Consider the following 18,547-nt stretch of genomic DNA (forward strand, 5'->3'; position numbering starts at 1 on the left):
GGGATTGAAAGTACGTGTGTTGCATTTGGGGGTGATAATTGCAATACGAATTTTTGTGGAATACGAAGAAGTGAAGGCGACAATGATTTCTCAAATTTGAAGTCCCAGGTCAATGAAAATTTGATAGGTGTTGGGTGTCTAGCACATATTTTACACAACAGCATTTAACATTGTGTCGATTTATTGCCAATTAGCATTGAAAGTATTATTCTAAAAGTTTTCAACTATTTTTCTGTTTATACAGTTCGAAATGAAACACTTAAAGGGTTCTGTGAGTTTGTAAATATTAATTACAAGACATTATTGAGTTACTCCAAGACGCGGTGGTTGAGTCTTTTTCCAGCCATTGAACAGGTGCTTGAAATGTACCCAGCATTAAAATCCTATTTTCTTTCAATGGACTATCCCCCTTCAATCTTAAAGAATTTTTTCAGTACCGGTAACAATTTAACTGAAGCTTACTTGTTATTTTGTCAGTCACTAATGTCTGTGTTTCAAGAAAAAAATCAACAAATTGAAAAAGAGGACAATTCGGTCATTGAAGTGAAGCTACATCTTGAGAGTGTAATTAATGTGTTAGAAGGTAGGCTAGAGTACAAGTTTAGGCTATACTTCTCAGTGTCAAGAACGTTCTGAACGAGTTAAAGGAGAATGGGCTGCAGAAAATGTGTGATAAATTTTCTGAAGAAATAAGTCAAGTTTATGCTTCCTGCCTTGAGTATCTCAAAAAGTGAGTGAAGCCAATGGAAGATTTTGCATGTTTTAAATGGTTGACTCTGGATTCGGAACCAAGTTGGTCAGAAGTTGAATAAACTGTGAGTTATGTAAACAGAAGGAAGGTTAACATTGATGATGTTAAATTGTTTGACCAGTTTGTAAATTTGAAAAACTACGTAGTAGTAGTGAAGAAGCAAGACAAAACATTCATTGATAGGCCTACTCCAATGTACAAAAAGTGGACAGACTATTTCAATACCTGTAATATTGAATGTTTTTCTGAACCATTAAAATTGTGTGAATTTTTCTTTTCAATTCCTGCTCATAATGCAAACGCTGAAAGAATTTTTTCTTTAGTGGGTGCTCAGTGGACAAAAGAGCGCAATAGGCTGGATATTGAGAGTGTAAAATGGATGGTTTGTACGAAGTTCAATTTCAAAAATTTCACATGCAGTCAGTTTTATAACTACCTTTTGGAGAGTAAGGACTTGCTAAAAAAATTGGCTCGTCAGAAAAGTACAAATAAGTAAGCTCTATGCTATAAGTCAGATTACTGCATTTAATTTAGTACATACCATTGTTTGTTAATTTTTCTATACATATTTGGTAATTTTGTATATCATTTTGTTAATTTTGCCGGGAAAAAATTGGCTTCAAAAATTTCTTAAATATGTCCTGTTTTTTGATCACATTTGTCCTGCTTTTCACTCATGAGTATATGGCAACCCTAAACATTACGAGGGTCACTACGAAAGTTTTGAGATACGCATTGTTGTGGCACAGTATTTGAATTCCAACAATTGCGTTCGGTAGTGGTATCCAGAGCGAAGAAGCGAAGCAAGTTTCAACTCGCCTCGCTTATCGGCGTGGCCGTATCGCCTTCACTTGTTTGTTGATGTGAGCAGTATTCGGCTGTCTAGAATGGAGCTCGAAAGGGAACATTTTCGGGCAATGATCCTTTACGATTTCAAAAGTGGTTTGAACGAGACACAAAGCCTTGACCGTTTGCAGAGGGCATTTGGGAACCTTGCTCCTTCCCGTGCCACAATTTTTCGGTGGTTTGGTGAATTCAGAAGAGGTCGGACATCGCTTAAAGATGAAGAGAGAGCTGGACGTCCGGCAACAGCTGTGTCAGATGAAAACATTGCCGCTGTGGAACAAATGATTCGAGAAAATCCTTGAACATTGAATCTACAGAAAAACATTGGATCGCCAGCATTAATAAAAATTCTTCATGATAATCTTCGGCTCAGGAAGGTTTCATCTCGTTGGGTGCCTCACACTTTGACTGAACAGCAGAAGCGCATGCGTGTGGAATGGTGTGAAGAAATGCTTGCAAGATTTGATGGAGGCAATTCTCGACGCGTCTCTGACATTGTTACTGTTGATGAGACTTGGATCTATCAATTTGACCCTGAAAATAAACGCCAGCCTACAGGTTGGATCTTTCCAGACGAAAATCCACCCACGAAAGTGAACTGGATTGCGTGGGATCCTGCTTCATCATGACAATGCGTCCGCACACACGGCCAACATCACAATTCAGTTTTTAGAATGTACGGAGGTCAAACTTATAACTCATCCGCTGTATAGCCCTGACCGGGGCCCGTGTTTTTTTTGTTTTTTTGTTTTTTTTTTTTTTTGTTCCCCAGGATCAAAGATCGCATGCGTGGGAAGAGATTTTGCAGCCCTGAAGAAGCTGTAGTGGTTTACGAGAATGAAGTTTCAACACTTGAAGAAAAAGACTGGCAACACTGCTTCCAAAAGTGGTTTTCGAGGATGCAAAAGTGTGTACAGTGTAATGGTGAATACTTTGAGAAAATGTGAGTGTTAAATTGATTTTAAGTATGTAAGTTATTTCACATCACAAAACTTTCGTAGTGACCCTCCTATCAATACAATATATTCTATACTCTTTACGTATATGGCGATGATTCGTTATCTTCGGTTCTGGTGGTCTCAATGCTGGACCCGAAGGATAATCATAATAAAGGTTAGAACTGAATTATTCTCTAAACAATACTCGTGGATTTAATCCTACGTTAAGCTGTTGAATCATGTTTCATATAGCCTCGATGCTTTTAGAAAAAAACCAAATTCAATTTATTTCTATCCTTTAATCATTTCTTTTTTTAAAATTTAATCAAATCCCACCATAATTTGCTCTTTTGTTAATTGTGAAGTTCTGATTCACGTACCAATTAGGATTTGCTAATTTATAAAGCCCTCCAAATCTAAGCACAGGGATTCTACAAATTTGATTTAACTTCAAATCGCTCAATTGTCATATTTACCTATCATTAAGTAATTCATAGGATATCATAACGTTTGTACCCAAACTTTCCATATGAGAGAAAAAATGTAAAGTAATATTTCAATATTAGGGAAAACATAGCATTATAGTTGTTAATACTATGATATTTGATTTAATCGTAACTATTATATGAAAATTACTCTGATATTTGATTTAATTATAACTTTTAATTTTGTACAGCTTACGAAAAGAAACAGGGAGACAACGATGGTTCTGGCGATCACAAGAAACCGAATCCAATTAACAGGTATGAAAATCAAAACTTATCAGCTATACATCATACTGATATTAAACCCTTTCATACATATTTAAGTTTCTTTGAATAAAATGGCTACTTCTTCATACACTTGTGTCCAATCTGCTGTTCCCACTCTAGTTACTTTATTTAAAATATTATTAGTATAGTAGAGTCACGATTATCCGAGCTAATGTGGACAGGATATAACTCGGATAATCAAAAACTTGGTTAACATGGATGGATACACAGAAAATTTTGTATAGTATTTATTATTGTTATTTATTGCTTATTTCAGTTTATTAGGTTATTTATCATTACTGTTTTTTTATTCTTACGTTTGATACAATACACACATGCATACATAAGTAAATCACAATACAAATAAGGCACTGTTTAGCATAGACCTACATATATCATTAAAAAAGTCTTGTATATTCTTGTGCTTCATTAAGCTGCCTCGTTTTTTGACCATTCCGCAGCTTTCTAAAAGTACTGGAGAGGTTTGAGAAAAGCCTTCGGGTCTCATATTAAACGAAGGGAAAATCCCAACCTACACCTCCTTGCGGGAGAAAGCGGGCAACGTCTTTAACGGCTAACGTAGGTGGGGACCGACCGACTCCCGGGATAAGGAGTCATCTTCTACCAAGTGCCAACGGCGTTCTCGGAGGGTGGATGAGCGGGTGGAGGTCAGGACATCTTCTTGTCCTTAGGAGGGGAAACTGTTCTAAAAGGCGGATGAACCATTAGATGGTCAACGGCATGGAGATGTAGAAAGGAAATGGGAATACTACCACATTATCTTTTTTCCCAGAAGGGGCGAAGGAGAAGAATAAATAAATATGATTGTTCTTCCTGAGGTAAAAAATTCCGGAGGTAAAATAGTCCCCCGTTCGGATTTCCGGGTGGAGACTACTCCGGGAAGAATCATCAAAGGAGAAAATAATAACTTTCATTTCAGCATAGAAACCTGGAACGTACGGACTCTACGACGTGAGGGAAAACTTGAAAATTTAAAAGTGGAAATGGACAAATGTAAAGTGGACATAGTGGGCTTGAGTGAAGTGAGATGGACAGGAAAAGATCAGATAATATCGGAAAATTACAGAATATACTATTCGGGTGGCGATAAGGCCGAGAATAGTGTCGCGATAGCAATGAAGAACGAAGTAGAAATAAATGTAACCAAAGTGGAATACTGCAGTGACCGCTTGATGTTTGTAAAACTACATGCAAAACCAGTGGATATTGTGATAATACAATTGTATATGCCAACAACTGACCATGATGATAATGAAGTAGAAGTAATGTATGATCAGATTAGTGTCATATTGCATCAGGAAGGAAGAGGAAAGGTCAACGCCATAGTAATGGGAGACTTCAACAGTGTAGTAGGAGAAGGAGCTGCTAAGTTAGTGGGACCGTTTGGACTACGTAGAAGAAACGAGCGAGGTCAAATGCTTATCAATTTCTGTAGGCAACATGATCTGGTGGTGATGAACACGTGATTTAAGAAAAGAAAAACCAAGCTTACACGTGGAAAAGTCCAGGAGATAAGAAACGCTACCAAATCGATTACATTCTTGTGAAGCAACGTTTCAGGAATAGTGTACGAGACGTGAAGACACTGCCAGGAGCGGACATTGATTCGGATCACATCTCCTGCTGGCGGAAGTGGAAACCTGGTTGAATTCGATCAAGAAAAATTGGAAGAGGAATCGAAAATGGAACTTAGAGCGACTAAGAAATATTGACGATGATGTGAAAGAAGAAACTGAATAAAAATTCTGTGCAATGAGCGATGTAGTTGGCAATATAGAGAATAGTTGGGGAAAAGTTAAATAGATTCTATTTGACACACACTACAAGATTGGCAGGATGGAAAGAGCACCGAGAAAACCATGGATAACTGAAGCAATGCTTAAGAAGATGGAGGAACGCAGAAGGGCAAAAAACACGAACATCAAGGAATACAGAAGGCTGAATAATGAATTGAGAAGAGAGACGGACAAAGCCAAAGAAAAGTACATGGAACAGATATGTGAAGAAATAATGGAACTTCAACGGCTCGGCAGATATGATCTGATGTACACTCATGTCAAAAATGATTGTCGCATATCTATAACTGTCTTCTTGTAAGAATATAATTTGATAATGATTTTGCAGGGTACCTTTAATACTAATACAATGTGGATAATCGGGAAATGTATATTTGTGGTAAATTTCATAGGAAAATACTTATAAATACGAAAATTAGAATGAGCAAAACAAAATGTTGCTAAATGGACAAGGAAGTTTTATTTTCGTTTTATTATTCTTATTTACTGCTCTTTTGACGTGAAATTTGCCACATACATGTCTTTGCCGATTATACACATACTAACATTATAAGAAATACCGGGCGAATTCGTTGTCAAATGATATTCATACAACATATTTACAGACATGCGACAATAATTTTGGACATGAGTGTACCAGAAAGCACAAGAATTAGGAGGGAAAGCTAACAAAAGTGTATACGAACGTTCGGCATCAAAGATCAATAAGGTAATGTAACCACTGACCACCAAAGAATCCTTAAAATTTGGGAGGAATACATAAAAGATCTGTATGATTAGAAGAACCACTCCAAAGATATTGCGATCGAAGCAGAGGAAGAGGTGGATGATGATGTAAAGGGACCTAGTATATTGAAAAGTGAAGTAGTACAAGCAATCAAAAACGCGAAGGAGAAAGGTCACTGGAGAAGACCACATACCAGTAGATTTGCTCAAGGGATTAGGAGACAACGCAATGAAAGTACTGACTTCACTTATTAACAAGATCTACCTGAGTGAAGAATGGCCTAAGGATTTTCTGGATGTTACAATGATTGCATTGCCCAAGAAAAAGCAAGCAAAGAAATGCAGTGGAATGATCATTGCACGCATACTGAACAGGCAGCTGGAAAATAAGATAGATGAGAGGTTAGAAGAAGATCAATTTGGATTCCGGAAAGGAAAAGGCGCCAGAGATGCTATTGGATTGATTAGAATTATATCAGAAAGAATTCTTGATGTAAAGGAAGAGTTGTATTTGTGTTCATCGACTGGCGAAAACCTTTCGACCGAGTCAAACGAAACTTCTGAAAATACTTAAAGAAATCGGAATCAACTGGAGAGATCGACGACTCATTCAAAACCTGTACCTAGGACAAGGAGTGAAGTTGCCCTTGAATGAAGGAGAAACCCATAGTGTAAAGATTGGAAGAGAAGTCAGACAAGGACGTAGTTTGTCGCCCCAATTATTCAATATTTACAGTGAATGTTTAATGAAGGAAGCATTAATGGAAATTGGAGATTACAAGATTGAAGGGCAGATCATTAACAAGATCAGGTATGCAGATGATACGGTTATAATAGCTAAAACCGAAGGAGGACTACAGATGATTGACAAAATAGTTGACACTGGAAAACTGTATGGAATGGAAATTAACATCGAAAAGTCGAAAATTATGAGAATATCCCGTGGAAACACGCCCTTACGGATCAGAGTAGAACAAGAAGAACTTGAGGTGATCGATAATTTCAAGTATCTGGGAAGTATTTTGACGAGAGACGCTTACTGCACCAAAGAGATCAGGTCAAGAATTGCGATAGCTAAAGAAGCATTCAACAAGAAAAGATCACTCTTAACTAGCAGGCTCAATATTGGACTTAAGAAGTTGGTCAAGTGCTATATAGGGAGCATTAGGCTGTATGGTTCAGAGACTTGGACATTACGGAAGTTGGAGAAGAAATATTTGGAGAGCATCAAAATGTGGTGTTGGAGGAAGATGGAGAAGATAAAATGGACAGAGAGAGCAACAAACGAAGATGTTTTAAAACGGATAGGAGAGAAGAGGATACTTCTCGTCACCATTCTTCGTAGAAAGGCCAGTAGGATTGGACACATCTTGAGAAGAAATTGTCTTTTTCACATTGTCATAGAAGGAAAGATTGAAGGAAAGCGAGGAGTAGGAAGAAGGACACAGCTGGTCGATGATTTGAAAGATAGGATAAAGCATTGAGAGTTAAAAGAGGAAGCTGAAGATCGACAAAAGTGGAAGAAACATTTCCAGGCCCAAATCTAAAATTGAAAAAAAGAATCCTCATTAGTCCCAGGACCTGCCCAAAAGGCAGAATACTTAATAATAATAATAATAATAATAATAATAATAATAATAATAATAATAATAATAATAATAATAATAATAATAATGCGCAAACGTCGCAACATCATGTAAATTGCTGTCGTGTCGTCTTGCTGTTCGACGTAGAACAGTGCTTTCTCGATCGCACTCAAACGCTTTTCCTTCTCCAGTCACCAACGGTCACTTCACCAACGCACGCCTAAACAAGGTGACCAGAATTTTCACTTGCGAAAACGGGACGCATACGTATCGGCTATGGGGGGGGGGGGCGATATCTGACTTCCAGATTGCATTTCGGGACTCAGTAGTGTTCTCAATTTACAAAATACACAAGTAAGAGTGATAACACACCGTTTCTAACTTTACGTGTACCACACAACAAATAATAGTTCCCGATTGCAAGTTCTACCCAACAATTCTTTTAACTAGTTGAACACTCAGAATTCCCACTCAATTCCCACTTGAACCACGAACACTCAATTCCCATTTGAAAATTCGGAAGTTCTAGACACGGCTGAACCTTGGCAACGAGTGTTGATACGGAAGAAAGTAGAATTTGCATTGACAATTTATATTTTGAATAATAATTACGGGACACCTAGGTCATTTTTACCTAAAAACGGGACATTTAGGCGTCCCGTTCGAGAATCAGAAAAAAACGGGACAACGGTTCAAAAAAGGGACTGTCCCGGCTAAAACGGGACGTCTGGTCACCTTGCGCCTAAATCATTTGCCACCTTTTTTATAGTTCCACGACAACCTAATAGTTCAATAGCAGTAAGCTTATTTTCCAGTGAAAAAACAACACGATTTCTTTTTCCAGCTAATCTTCCAAACAGTCTTAAGAACTCGGATAAACATCCACTACCGCTTAAACTGCTCTGTTAATCAAAATACGCCTCTTGTGACTTCGGGGCGAGAACTGAAATTCAATCCGTGCTACAATTAAAGCTCACTTGCTTAAATGTGGCATCGTTGGGCGGGTCGTTATTTTTTCGCTAGCTTCATTTTTGGTTTATTGTTAAAACAAAAGCGTGTAGACTGCTTAACGTTGTAACCAGACTAGTTTTTAAAAGATTTTGCATGTTTGGATTAAGCTTGGATAAATAACTTCGGTTAATCGAAACTGGGATAATCGGGACTCCACTATATGTAAATCTTATTCAGATCTTAACACCAGTTTACACGTTCCACGTTCGTCTTTAATGGAAGGCTTTAAAGAGTATAGTGACTTATGGCTGAGTATTGTAATGCTCAGTCTATTAATTTATATTATTAATAAGGTAAGAAATTACTATGATTGACTAATTAGCATTTTTATTTTATATAAATACTGGTACGTTAATGCATAACTTTTGTTTTACAGCTATACAAGCTATACGAAAACATATTTAAGTAAGCGATACTTTAAAACTAAAGAACTGTGGGAGTCTATTAACTGCACATTAAACTGATAAGTAAAGATCTAGATTATGGAGTGTCATGTGTTACTAATATATATATAAAAAAATACTTAGAAGAGCAAAGATTCTCTATATACGCTACGTAGAACTGTTTTCCTCTGCCAATTTAGTCATGATTGTGCTAATATATGTAATACTGTACATTTGACTACAGTGGAAGTATTTGCTACGTGTGCCGCGAGCCCTAGCTAGTGCTACACTGTATGTGGTCGGTTGCAAACAATTTTCTCAAGTGAAATAACTGCTTTTAATTAAAAGAAAAATCTCTTTTAAAAAAAATCGAATACGGATGGGAACGATCAAAAAACCCATTTCTCATAAGGTACATTCGCGAAGTGTCCCCTCGGGATTTGTGTAAAATTGATTCAAATACAAAGTACTCCGCAGCCCAATGTGTATTGTACTAATTTTAGCGGCCCATACCGGTAACTCACATATTTATGGGCCTTCATATATCCGGAATTCAATCATTGTGATAACGCTTGGACACAAAATTGCTTTTAGTTTCTTTGGATGTAACTGGACATGAATGTGGGGATATGCAAAACAAATTGGATCAAGTACTGTTTCTGAGACACGTTATCCAACCCGGACGCTATCTTGGATCCGCCATATTGGATTCAAGTTTCGGTTTTTCAAATGGGAATAGGTGCAAGTAATGCATCAAATCCATGCAACTCTATCCATCACGACTACTCTGGAACTTACTAAAGAAATAATAATTAAGTCAGGGCAGGTGGCCGAAAGATGACGCCCGGGGAAGTCCACCCAGGTGGCTTCCCATGCACACAAGGACTTTCACTTTTGGTATAAATAACTGCGCTCTAAGATATCTCTTTCAGTTAGTGTCTGATGAAGACAACGTTACGTTGTCGAAACTGTTACACTCGAATTTAGTTTTTAATAAACAAGTGTATATACTCTGGTCAGAAGTGTTTATTATATCAAATCCATGTACAATTTTCTCGAAAATTCACTGGCGTATTGAATTTTACCATAGTGTGTACCATTTGGAAGATATTGTATGTTAAATCCCTTCAGGTACTTCGCAAAATAGACATCAGTAATATCAGTTACGCTTACGTTTTTGATGTTGACAAATCGAAACAATTTATAACTAGAAAAGAACTACAGGTATAAACGAACTCTTTACAACGTTGGTGTTATAATCTTATTAGATTTCTGTGAGTATAGTTATTACTTTCATGTTATACTATAACAAGGAATTATGGTATTACGGTCAAAATGCCTAATGTAAATCCAGATACCACCAGATTTGGGTGAAGACCCACAAGTACCATTTCTGTATTATCACGTCTGTGTGTCTGTATATATGTATGTTCAGAAAATATTTCGTGAACGATAAACAACGTAAATGATTATATATATACACACGGGGTCCTGCACAGCTTTCTATTTGGTTCAATATTTCTGAAGTGCCTGAAATTTAACTTGTAATACCTTGGAAACGGTACAAGCTACGGTAAAACTCACTATACCAATGAATTTCCAAGAAAATTGTACATGAATTTCATGTATCACTTGCACGTATTCTCATTTGAAAAACGAAAGTTGAATCTAATATGGTGGATCCAAGATGGCAGCCGGGAAGGACAACGTGTGTCACAGAAGCAGTACTTGATCCCAATTCTTTTGAATATACTCTCATTTATGTCCAGTTACATCTAAAGAAACTAAAAGCAATTTTGTGTCTGACCGTTAAAGTAGTGTATGATTGAATTCCGGATATATGAAGGCCATAAATATGTAAATTACCGGTATGGGCTGCTAAAATTAGTATAATATACATTGGGCCGCATAGAATTTTGCATTTGAATTAATTTTAGACGAATCCCGAGGGGACACTTCGCGAATGTACCTTGTCAGACACAAGATTAGTTAAACTTACTAAATTAGTATGCATATTTTCATTCATATTTATAAAACATGTTTTCTCTAGTAACAAAATACGGCTATGTTCAATATTCACACTGTTACCAATAGCAATGTCATTACACAAAGACGGTGCTGGCTTAGATTACATGGTTGTGCACTAGTCTAATTTTTACCTCAAAAAATGTTTTCGAAGTGTTAGAGAATTCTTTGAGTAAAAATACGGTATCTTACTCTTCAGTAGAAGACAATACGAATGGATCTGTCAAGAATTCACATAAAAAACGGAAAGAAAGGCAGAAGGTTTACGTTTATAGTTGAATGTGCGCTGCAACATGCAGGACCACTGAGCACATGGCAGGAACCTTGTACAGTATTTCCAAACAGGGATAAGTACATTTATATCTTCATCGCTCCTATCATCTCATATTGTCGACAATTGATTACAGTAGTAATTGCCCCACTTGGTCTCACTTTGGACTTTGACCCCGACCTTTGTGACGTCATAGGTCAAAGGTCAATGACCTTGGCCCGGGGTCAATGACCTAGGGGTACCTAGGACCACCCCCTCTAAATTTTGGCAGGGGTACCATGGCCCACCCCCTAAATTTTGGCAGGGGTACCTAGGACCACCCCCCTTAAATTTTGGAAATTGCCAAATCTAAAAATTTGGTATGGTAGCCTAGGACCATAGTATGTACCTCTATCAGTATTGGGGGTCTATGTCGTTCCCTTTTATGGGTAAAAAATTGCCAAAAATTCAAATTTCGGAGGTTTTTGACCTAATTTATCCCCTTTGATGAGGTGTTATTACCCTATATAGTTATATGGGCGTATACAGGGGTCCATTACCTCTCATAAGACATGGGTATATTAATGCACCCATTGAAAAATTTGGGAGGGGTACCTTGGCCCACCCCTTAAATTTTGGAAATTGCCAAATCTAAAATTTGGTATGGTAGCCTAGGACCATAGTATGTACCTCTATCAGTATTGGGTGTCTATGTCGTTCCCTTTCATGGGTAAAAAATTGCCAAAAATTGAAATTTCGGAGGTTTTTGACCTAATTTATCCCCTTGGATGAGGTGTTATTACCCTATATAGTTATATGGGCGTATACAGGGGTCCATTACCTTTCATAAGACATGGGTATATTAATGCATCCATTGAAAAATTTGGGAGGGGTACCTTGGCCCACCCCTTAAATTTTGGAAATTGCCCAATTTAAACATTTGGTATTATAGTATAGGACCCTAATATGTATTATGATAAATTTGGGTGGTCTACCTCATTCCCTTCTAGGGGTACAAAATTGCCAAACTATAAACGTAAGCAATACGTTGTACCACGTGTTTGGTTTTCGACCTAATTTATCTCCTTGGATGAGGTCCTATTACCTTATATGATTATGTGGTCATGTATAGGGGTCCATTACCTATCATAAGACATAGGTACATTTGTGCACCCCGGGAGGGGTACCTCGGCCCACCCCTTTAATTTTGGAAATTGCCCAATTTAAACATTTGGTATTATAGTATAGGACACTGATATAGATCACTATAAATTTGGGTGGTCCACCTCGTTCCCTTTTAGGGGTACAAAATTGCCAAAATTTTAGTACAACCACGTGTTTGGTATTTGGTACATTTTATCCCCCTTTGATGAGGTTCTATTACCTTATATGGTTATATGGTCATGTATAGGGGTTCATTATATATCATAAGACATAGGTACATTGGTGCACCCCGGGAGGGGTACCTTGGCCCACCCCTTAAATTTTGGAAATTGCCCAATTTAAACATTTGGTATTATAGTACAGGTCCTCAATATGTATCATGATAAATTTGGATGGTCTACATCGTTCCCTTTTAGGGGTACAAAAATTGCCAAAATATAAACGTAAGTAATACGTTGTACCACGTGTTTGTTTTTTGGTCCATTTTATCCCCTTTGATGAGATCCTATGATTACAAGGGGTCCATATCCTATCATAAGACATGGGTATATTGTTGCACCCTTCTTAAATTTTGGCAATGGGGGTCCACTGAAATTGTCCAATTTAAGCATAGTACAGGACCTCAATATGTTTCGGTGGTCCTATTTTCAAATTTTTAAGTACAACCACGTGTTCGCTTACTGACTCAATTTATTCTATTTGATAAAGTTATAAGGTATGGACGGTATCTCCTTTCAATTTGGTAGTACCCTTCGGGTGTAGTACGGTCACGTGATCAATGATTTGGTTTTGATGCGCGACGAGGTCCCTGGTCAATGTTCTCTAGGAATTAGGCGGAAACTTTGAACAAGATTCTTGGCATTTAAAACTTTTTTTTTCAACTTTTCAAACTAAAAAAAATCAAAACAAAAAATTGAAAACGAAAACTTTTAAACAAAAATCTTGAAACTAAAAAATTTTTCAAAACAAATATTTGAAACTAAAAATTTTGAAACGAAAACATTTGAAACAAAAATTTTGAAACGAAAAATTTTCAACAAAAAAAATTTGAAACGAAAAATTTTCAAACAAAAAATTTTGAAACAATAAATTTACAAAGAAAAAAATTTCAAACGAAAAAATTTGAAAAAATATTTGAAACAAAAAATTTTCAAACAAAAATTTTTGAAACAATTTTCAAAACAAATTTCAAACGAAAAATTTTCAATTAGAATTTAAATCAAACAGTGATCAGCTTTCACGGTTAACCGTAAAACTTTATCCGGTTTTTAACTATTCGATTAACAAATAAACGGTTTTCAACTATTCGATTAACAAATAAACGGTTTTCAACTATTCGATAAACAGATGAACTGTTTCTTTCCTTTTCACACCAGTGAGTGCAAGAATTTACAATCTAAAACAAAAAGAAAATTTGTACTCTCTTTAAATACGCATCATTTTTGAAACAAGGTGTTAGTATTCATCATGGATACACAGTGGAAACATCCATTTACCTGTATTCTCGCAGGGCCTAGTGGGTGTGGAAAAACGTATTTTGTGAAGCGATTACTGTCACATCTCCCAACCATGATCAATGCAAAATTTCGTAAGATATACTGGTATTATGCAGAATGGCAAGACGTGTATGCAACAATGCCGGTTCCAGTAGAATTTCACGAAGGACTTCCACGAATGAAAGATTTTCAGCCTCAAGATGGACCACATTTGATTATTATTGATGACCATATGCGAGAAGTGAATAGTGATATTGTTGATATGTTCACAAAAGGATCACATCATCGAAATATTAGTGTGATTTTTATAACACAAAATGTATTTCATCAAAGTAAAGCAAATAGAAATATGAGTTTAAATTGTTCGTATTTGGTGTTGTTTAAAAATCCACGTGACAAGTCAGAAATCAAGCATATGAGTTATCAAATCATGCCTGAGCATCCACTGTTTCTACAAGAAAGTTATGCAGACGCAACAAGAAATCCACATGGTTATTTACTGATGGATCTTAAACAAGATACACCCGATGAAATGCGATTTCGTACAAATATTTTTCCCGACGATTTGCATCATTATGTTTACGTACCAACAAAACATGTTTAAATTATTGTGCATGTGAAAAGAATGACTTAGTCTGTCACGATGTCTCCTACAGTGAAACACGCTGATCTGCTACGTGCTCTGCACAAAGCTAAACCAAGATTGCGTAAAGCTATTATTGCCAATGCAGACGCTTCATTAATTCATAGTATTTGTGAATGTTGTTATAATGTTTTAAAAGGCAATGTTCCACTGACAAGTGCGCAGAAGTCAAGATTAAAGCGTTACAAGAACACGCTCCGCTATCTCGTAGACAATACAAAATCATTGGATAAAAAGAAGAAACATTTAGCCGTACAACAAGGAGGATTCTTACCTGCATTACTTGCACCTATTGTAGGAAGTGTGTTATCCAGTATTTTGTTTAAACAATAAACATCATGGAACATAGCAAGAAGATGGTTTTAGTGCCATCAGAAATGCTTCAACGAATGCATGCATCATCATCCCGTGTGAGTGAAAATCGAGAATCTAATCTCGATCGTGAAATGCAATCCATATTGAATACATCGTATCCAAGTGATGAAGAAAAATGGAATCAGTACAATAGAATATTACAGAAATATCTTTATGTGATACGTAAACAAGAAGAACCAATACCACTTACAATTACATCAATGAAACCTGATGGTGACGTCCCGAATGTTGACGATAGCACGAAACAAGAAATTTTAGCCGCAATACCACAAATGTATCGTAAGAAAGCCGAACTACTATTCCGTCGTTTAAAACAAGATGACGCAATTACGTGGGATCATAAAGGAACAGTGTACATCAACGATAATAAACTACAGGGATCCAATATTGTAGATTTAATGTGTGATGTGACTCGACCGAGGAAACATTCTAATCCTCAAGGCTGGGAATTGTTTTGCAACTACCTTGCATCGTCAAACACACCTCAAGAATTGATTGGTAATCCACGAAGATTAAACTATATTGTCAAGCATAATAGTACAACAGCATCTGAAGGATCTGCACCACCAAAACCGGCACCTGAATTATTTTCTTCCGGAGAAGAAGAAGAAGAAGATGATGATGTTTTAGAAGTCCGACCAAAAAGAAAACGTATTATTCCACAATGGTCAACGTACAAACCATGAACAAAAAGTTGAAATCCATTTATTACAATCCAGCACATCCTGCATCGTTTTCTACTGCAAAGAAATTATGGCAAGCCACAGGAAAATCTATACCTCTAGCCAAAATAAAACTTTGGTTAAACAAACAACCTACCTACACGCTACACCGTCCTGTGCGTCGTCGTTTCCGTAGAGATTTTTATCTTGTCAACAATATTGATGATCAATGGGAATGTGATTTAAATGATTTACAATCACTTCAAAACTATAATGACAATTACCGCTATATTCTTACAGTGATTGATGTGTTTAGTCGGTACGGGTGGGCTGTACCACTAAAATCAAAAAGTGCCGAGGATATAGTGAATGCATTTGAAATGATTTTCCAGGAGAGGAAACCAATTGTACTACGTAGTGATCAAGGAACTGAATTTACCAACAAGACAGTACAAAAGTTTCTCAGGAAACACAATGTGCAACATGTTACAACAAAGGATCCAGATATTAAAGCCAGCATCGCAGAAAGATTTAATCAGACATTGAAACATCGTATGTGGAAATACTTTACCAAATATCAAACATACAATTACATCAAAGTATTGCCTTTACTTGTAAAAGCATACAATAAAAGTCGGCATTCCAGTATTAAAATGGCACCTGCAAACGTTTCTCAGGACAATTTACTGGAGGTGTGGCATAACTTATACGACAAAAAGCTACAACGTTCAAAACAAGATACGGATTTATCTGTTGGTGATACTGTTCGTATAAGTAAAACAAAACGTATCTTTGACAAGGGTTACCTCGAGAACTGGACTTGGGAAATATTCAGAGTAAAAGCCATTGTACCAAGAAACCCACCATTGTATCGACTAGAGGATTTAAATCATCAACTCATCGATGGTGTTTTCTACAGAGAAGAATTACAACCAGTGCCGCTCCCTTCGACGTTCCTCATCGATAAAATATTACGTACAAGAACAAAAGGTCGCAGAAAGGAGTATCTCGTCCAGTGGAAAGGATATCCTTCCTCATTCAATTCGTGGATCCCTGCAATTTCATTGAAGAAGAAGAAGAATGGAACCTGATCAAGATTTTTACGTTACACTTCCCAGTAATAGTTCCATGGATTATTTTCCAGAAAATACATTGACTTCATATATTACGAAATTACAACGACGTGTAGAGTTTCGCCAGAAATGGGATGTGGCAATTGTAGAGATTCATTATCCACATTCTTTGCTGAACATTAACAGTAAAAACAATAAAATATATTACAAATCATCAAGTAGTAATGATCAAGAACCGTGGAAGGTTGTAACGATCCCTGTACGCTATTATAACAATATACGGGATCTTATTCATGCAATTAATATACATCATAAAGAAACCAATTTATTTATATCTCATGACGCAACTAATAATATATGCCTCATAAGACATCCCAAAAAGGAAATCCATACTTCTGTACAAATTTCACCAAGTGTTAGTTTAATGCTTGGATTTGAACCAAAAAGTGATTTAAAAGATATGGAAAAGGGACAATATACACCGGATGTACGATTAGGCTTACCATCACAAATGTACGTCTATTGTGACATTATTGAATCTGTCATTGTTGGAGATACAATGGTACCCTTGCTACGAATTGTCAACATGGATCCTGTGAATCATACTTTTGGAAGTCATGCAGTGCAAATCTTTAATCCTGCACATTATGTTCCGGTGGAAAAAATGAATTTTGAGCAAATACAAATCGATATAAGGGATAGCACAGGTCATCCTATGCCATTCACCTTTGGAACGGTGTCTACAAAACTACATTTCCGCCGTCGTCGTCATGACTGATCCGTATTTGCAATACTACCAAAAACAAGCGTTATCCGGTATCGGCAACGTCTATGTGGGAAGTCCCTATCAAGCAGGACATGGCATTGGAAGTTTCCTTGGTGGCTTATTTCGTTCAGTGTTACCACTTGTGAAGCAAGGAGCTAAAACTGTGGGAAAAGAATTATTAAAATCAGGTGCCAATATGATTAATGATGTTGTGATCTCGAATCAACCGCTGGAAGAATCGTTTCATCAACGGATGCAAGAGGCAAAAACAAATTTACAAGAAAAAGCTAAAAATAAGTTGAAAACTATGCTGGGAAGTGGATATCATAAACGAAAATGGGATGACTGCTCTCAGTTTGAGGTTGACCTTCCAACGATCAACAACACCATCAATCCTACAAAGAGACGTAAATTATCACATAAGAAGAAGAAGAAATCATTGGCATCGTCACCAGATATTTTTGATTAATTCAACGATGGCTTTCTTACATCATCAATCCTGTGAATGTGTAAAAAGTGAATTGGACATTTTTTCAACGTTGCCCACGCAAACCAGTGTTCTGGACAATCGTATTATTGGCTACAAACCAATTAGTTCAATAGCTGAAAATTCACCAATAGAATTTGTAGTGAGTGGTAGCAGTGATGAATACATTGATTTGCCACAAACCTTATTGTACATCCAAGCACAAATTGTGAAACCAGATGGTTCCTCCTTCATCAATACGGATAAAGCAATTGCACCTGTCAATGATTTTCTAAATGCTATGTTTAGTGAAGTACAAATCTACTTGAACAATAAACTGATTTCATTTCCGTCACATAATCATCCATATCGTTCGTACCTGGAAAAACTGCTCAATTATAGTGATGGAGCTAAAAATACACATTTACAAACAGCAATGTGGTATCAAGATACGGCTGGTCATATGAACGCAACCACAAGTGAGAACAAAGGATTTCAACAACGCTATGAACTGACAAAACAAAGTATGAAATTCGATATGATTGGACATCTTCATTGTGACATTTTTAATCAAGATAAATTTTTAATTCATGGAGTGGAATTACGTGTGAAACTTATTCCTGCAAAACCAAACTTTTGTCTCATGGCCGGTGAAAGTGGTGTCAATGCAAAAATCAATATTCTAGATGCATCGTTGCAGGTGAAAAAAGTCAGCATCAGCCCTAGTGTTAAATTGGCACACAATAAAATTTTACAATCTACACCGGCAAAGTATCCTCTGACAAGGGTTCAAATGAAATCATTTACCATCCCGAAG

General features: G+C 36.7%; 1 protein-coding gene across 2 annotated transcripts in view; it reads left to right on the plus strand.

The window, feature by feature from the left end:
• The window catches only part of LOC145683997 (uncharacterized), a 108,095-nt gene that overhangs the window by 55,670 nt on the left and 33,878 nt on the right, over nt 1–18,547 (plus strand). For both annotated transcript variants that reach the window (XM_081755775.1, XM_081755774.1), the window contains exon 5: nt 3,212–3,278. In XM_081755775.1, the coding sequence (XP_081611901.1) occupies nt 3,212–3,278 (67 nt within the window). The remainder of the gene's footprint in view (nt 1–3,211; nt 3,279–18,547) is intronic.

This window comes from Thermobia domestica, chromosome 4, assembly GCF_964235325.1.
Source record: "Thermobia domestica chromosome 4, izTheDome1.hap1.1, whole genome shotgun sequence".
NCBI classification, from domain to species: Eukaryota; Metazoa; Arthropoda; class Insecta; order Zygentoma; family Lepismatidae; genus Thermobia; species Thermobia domestica.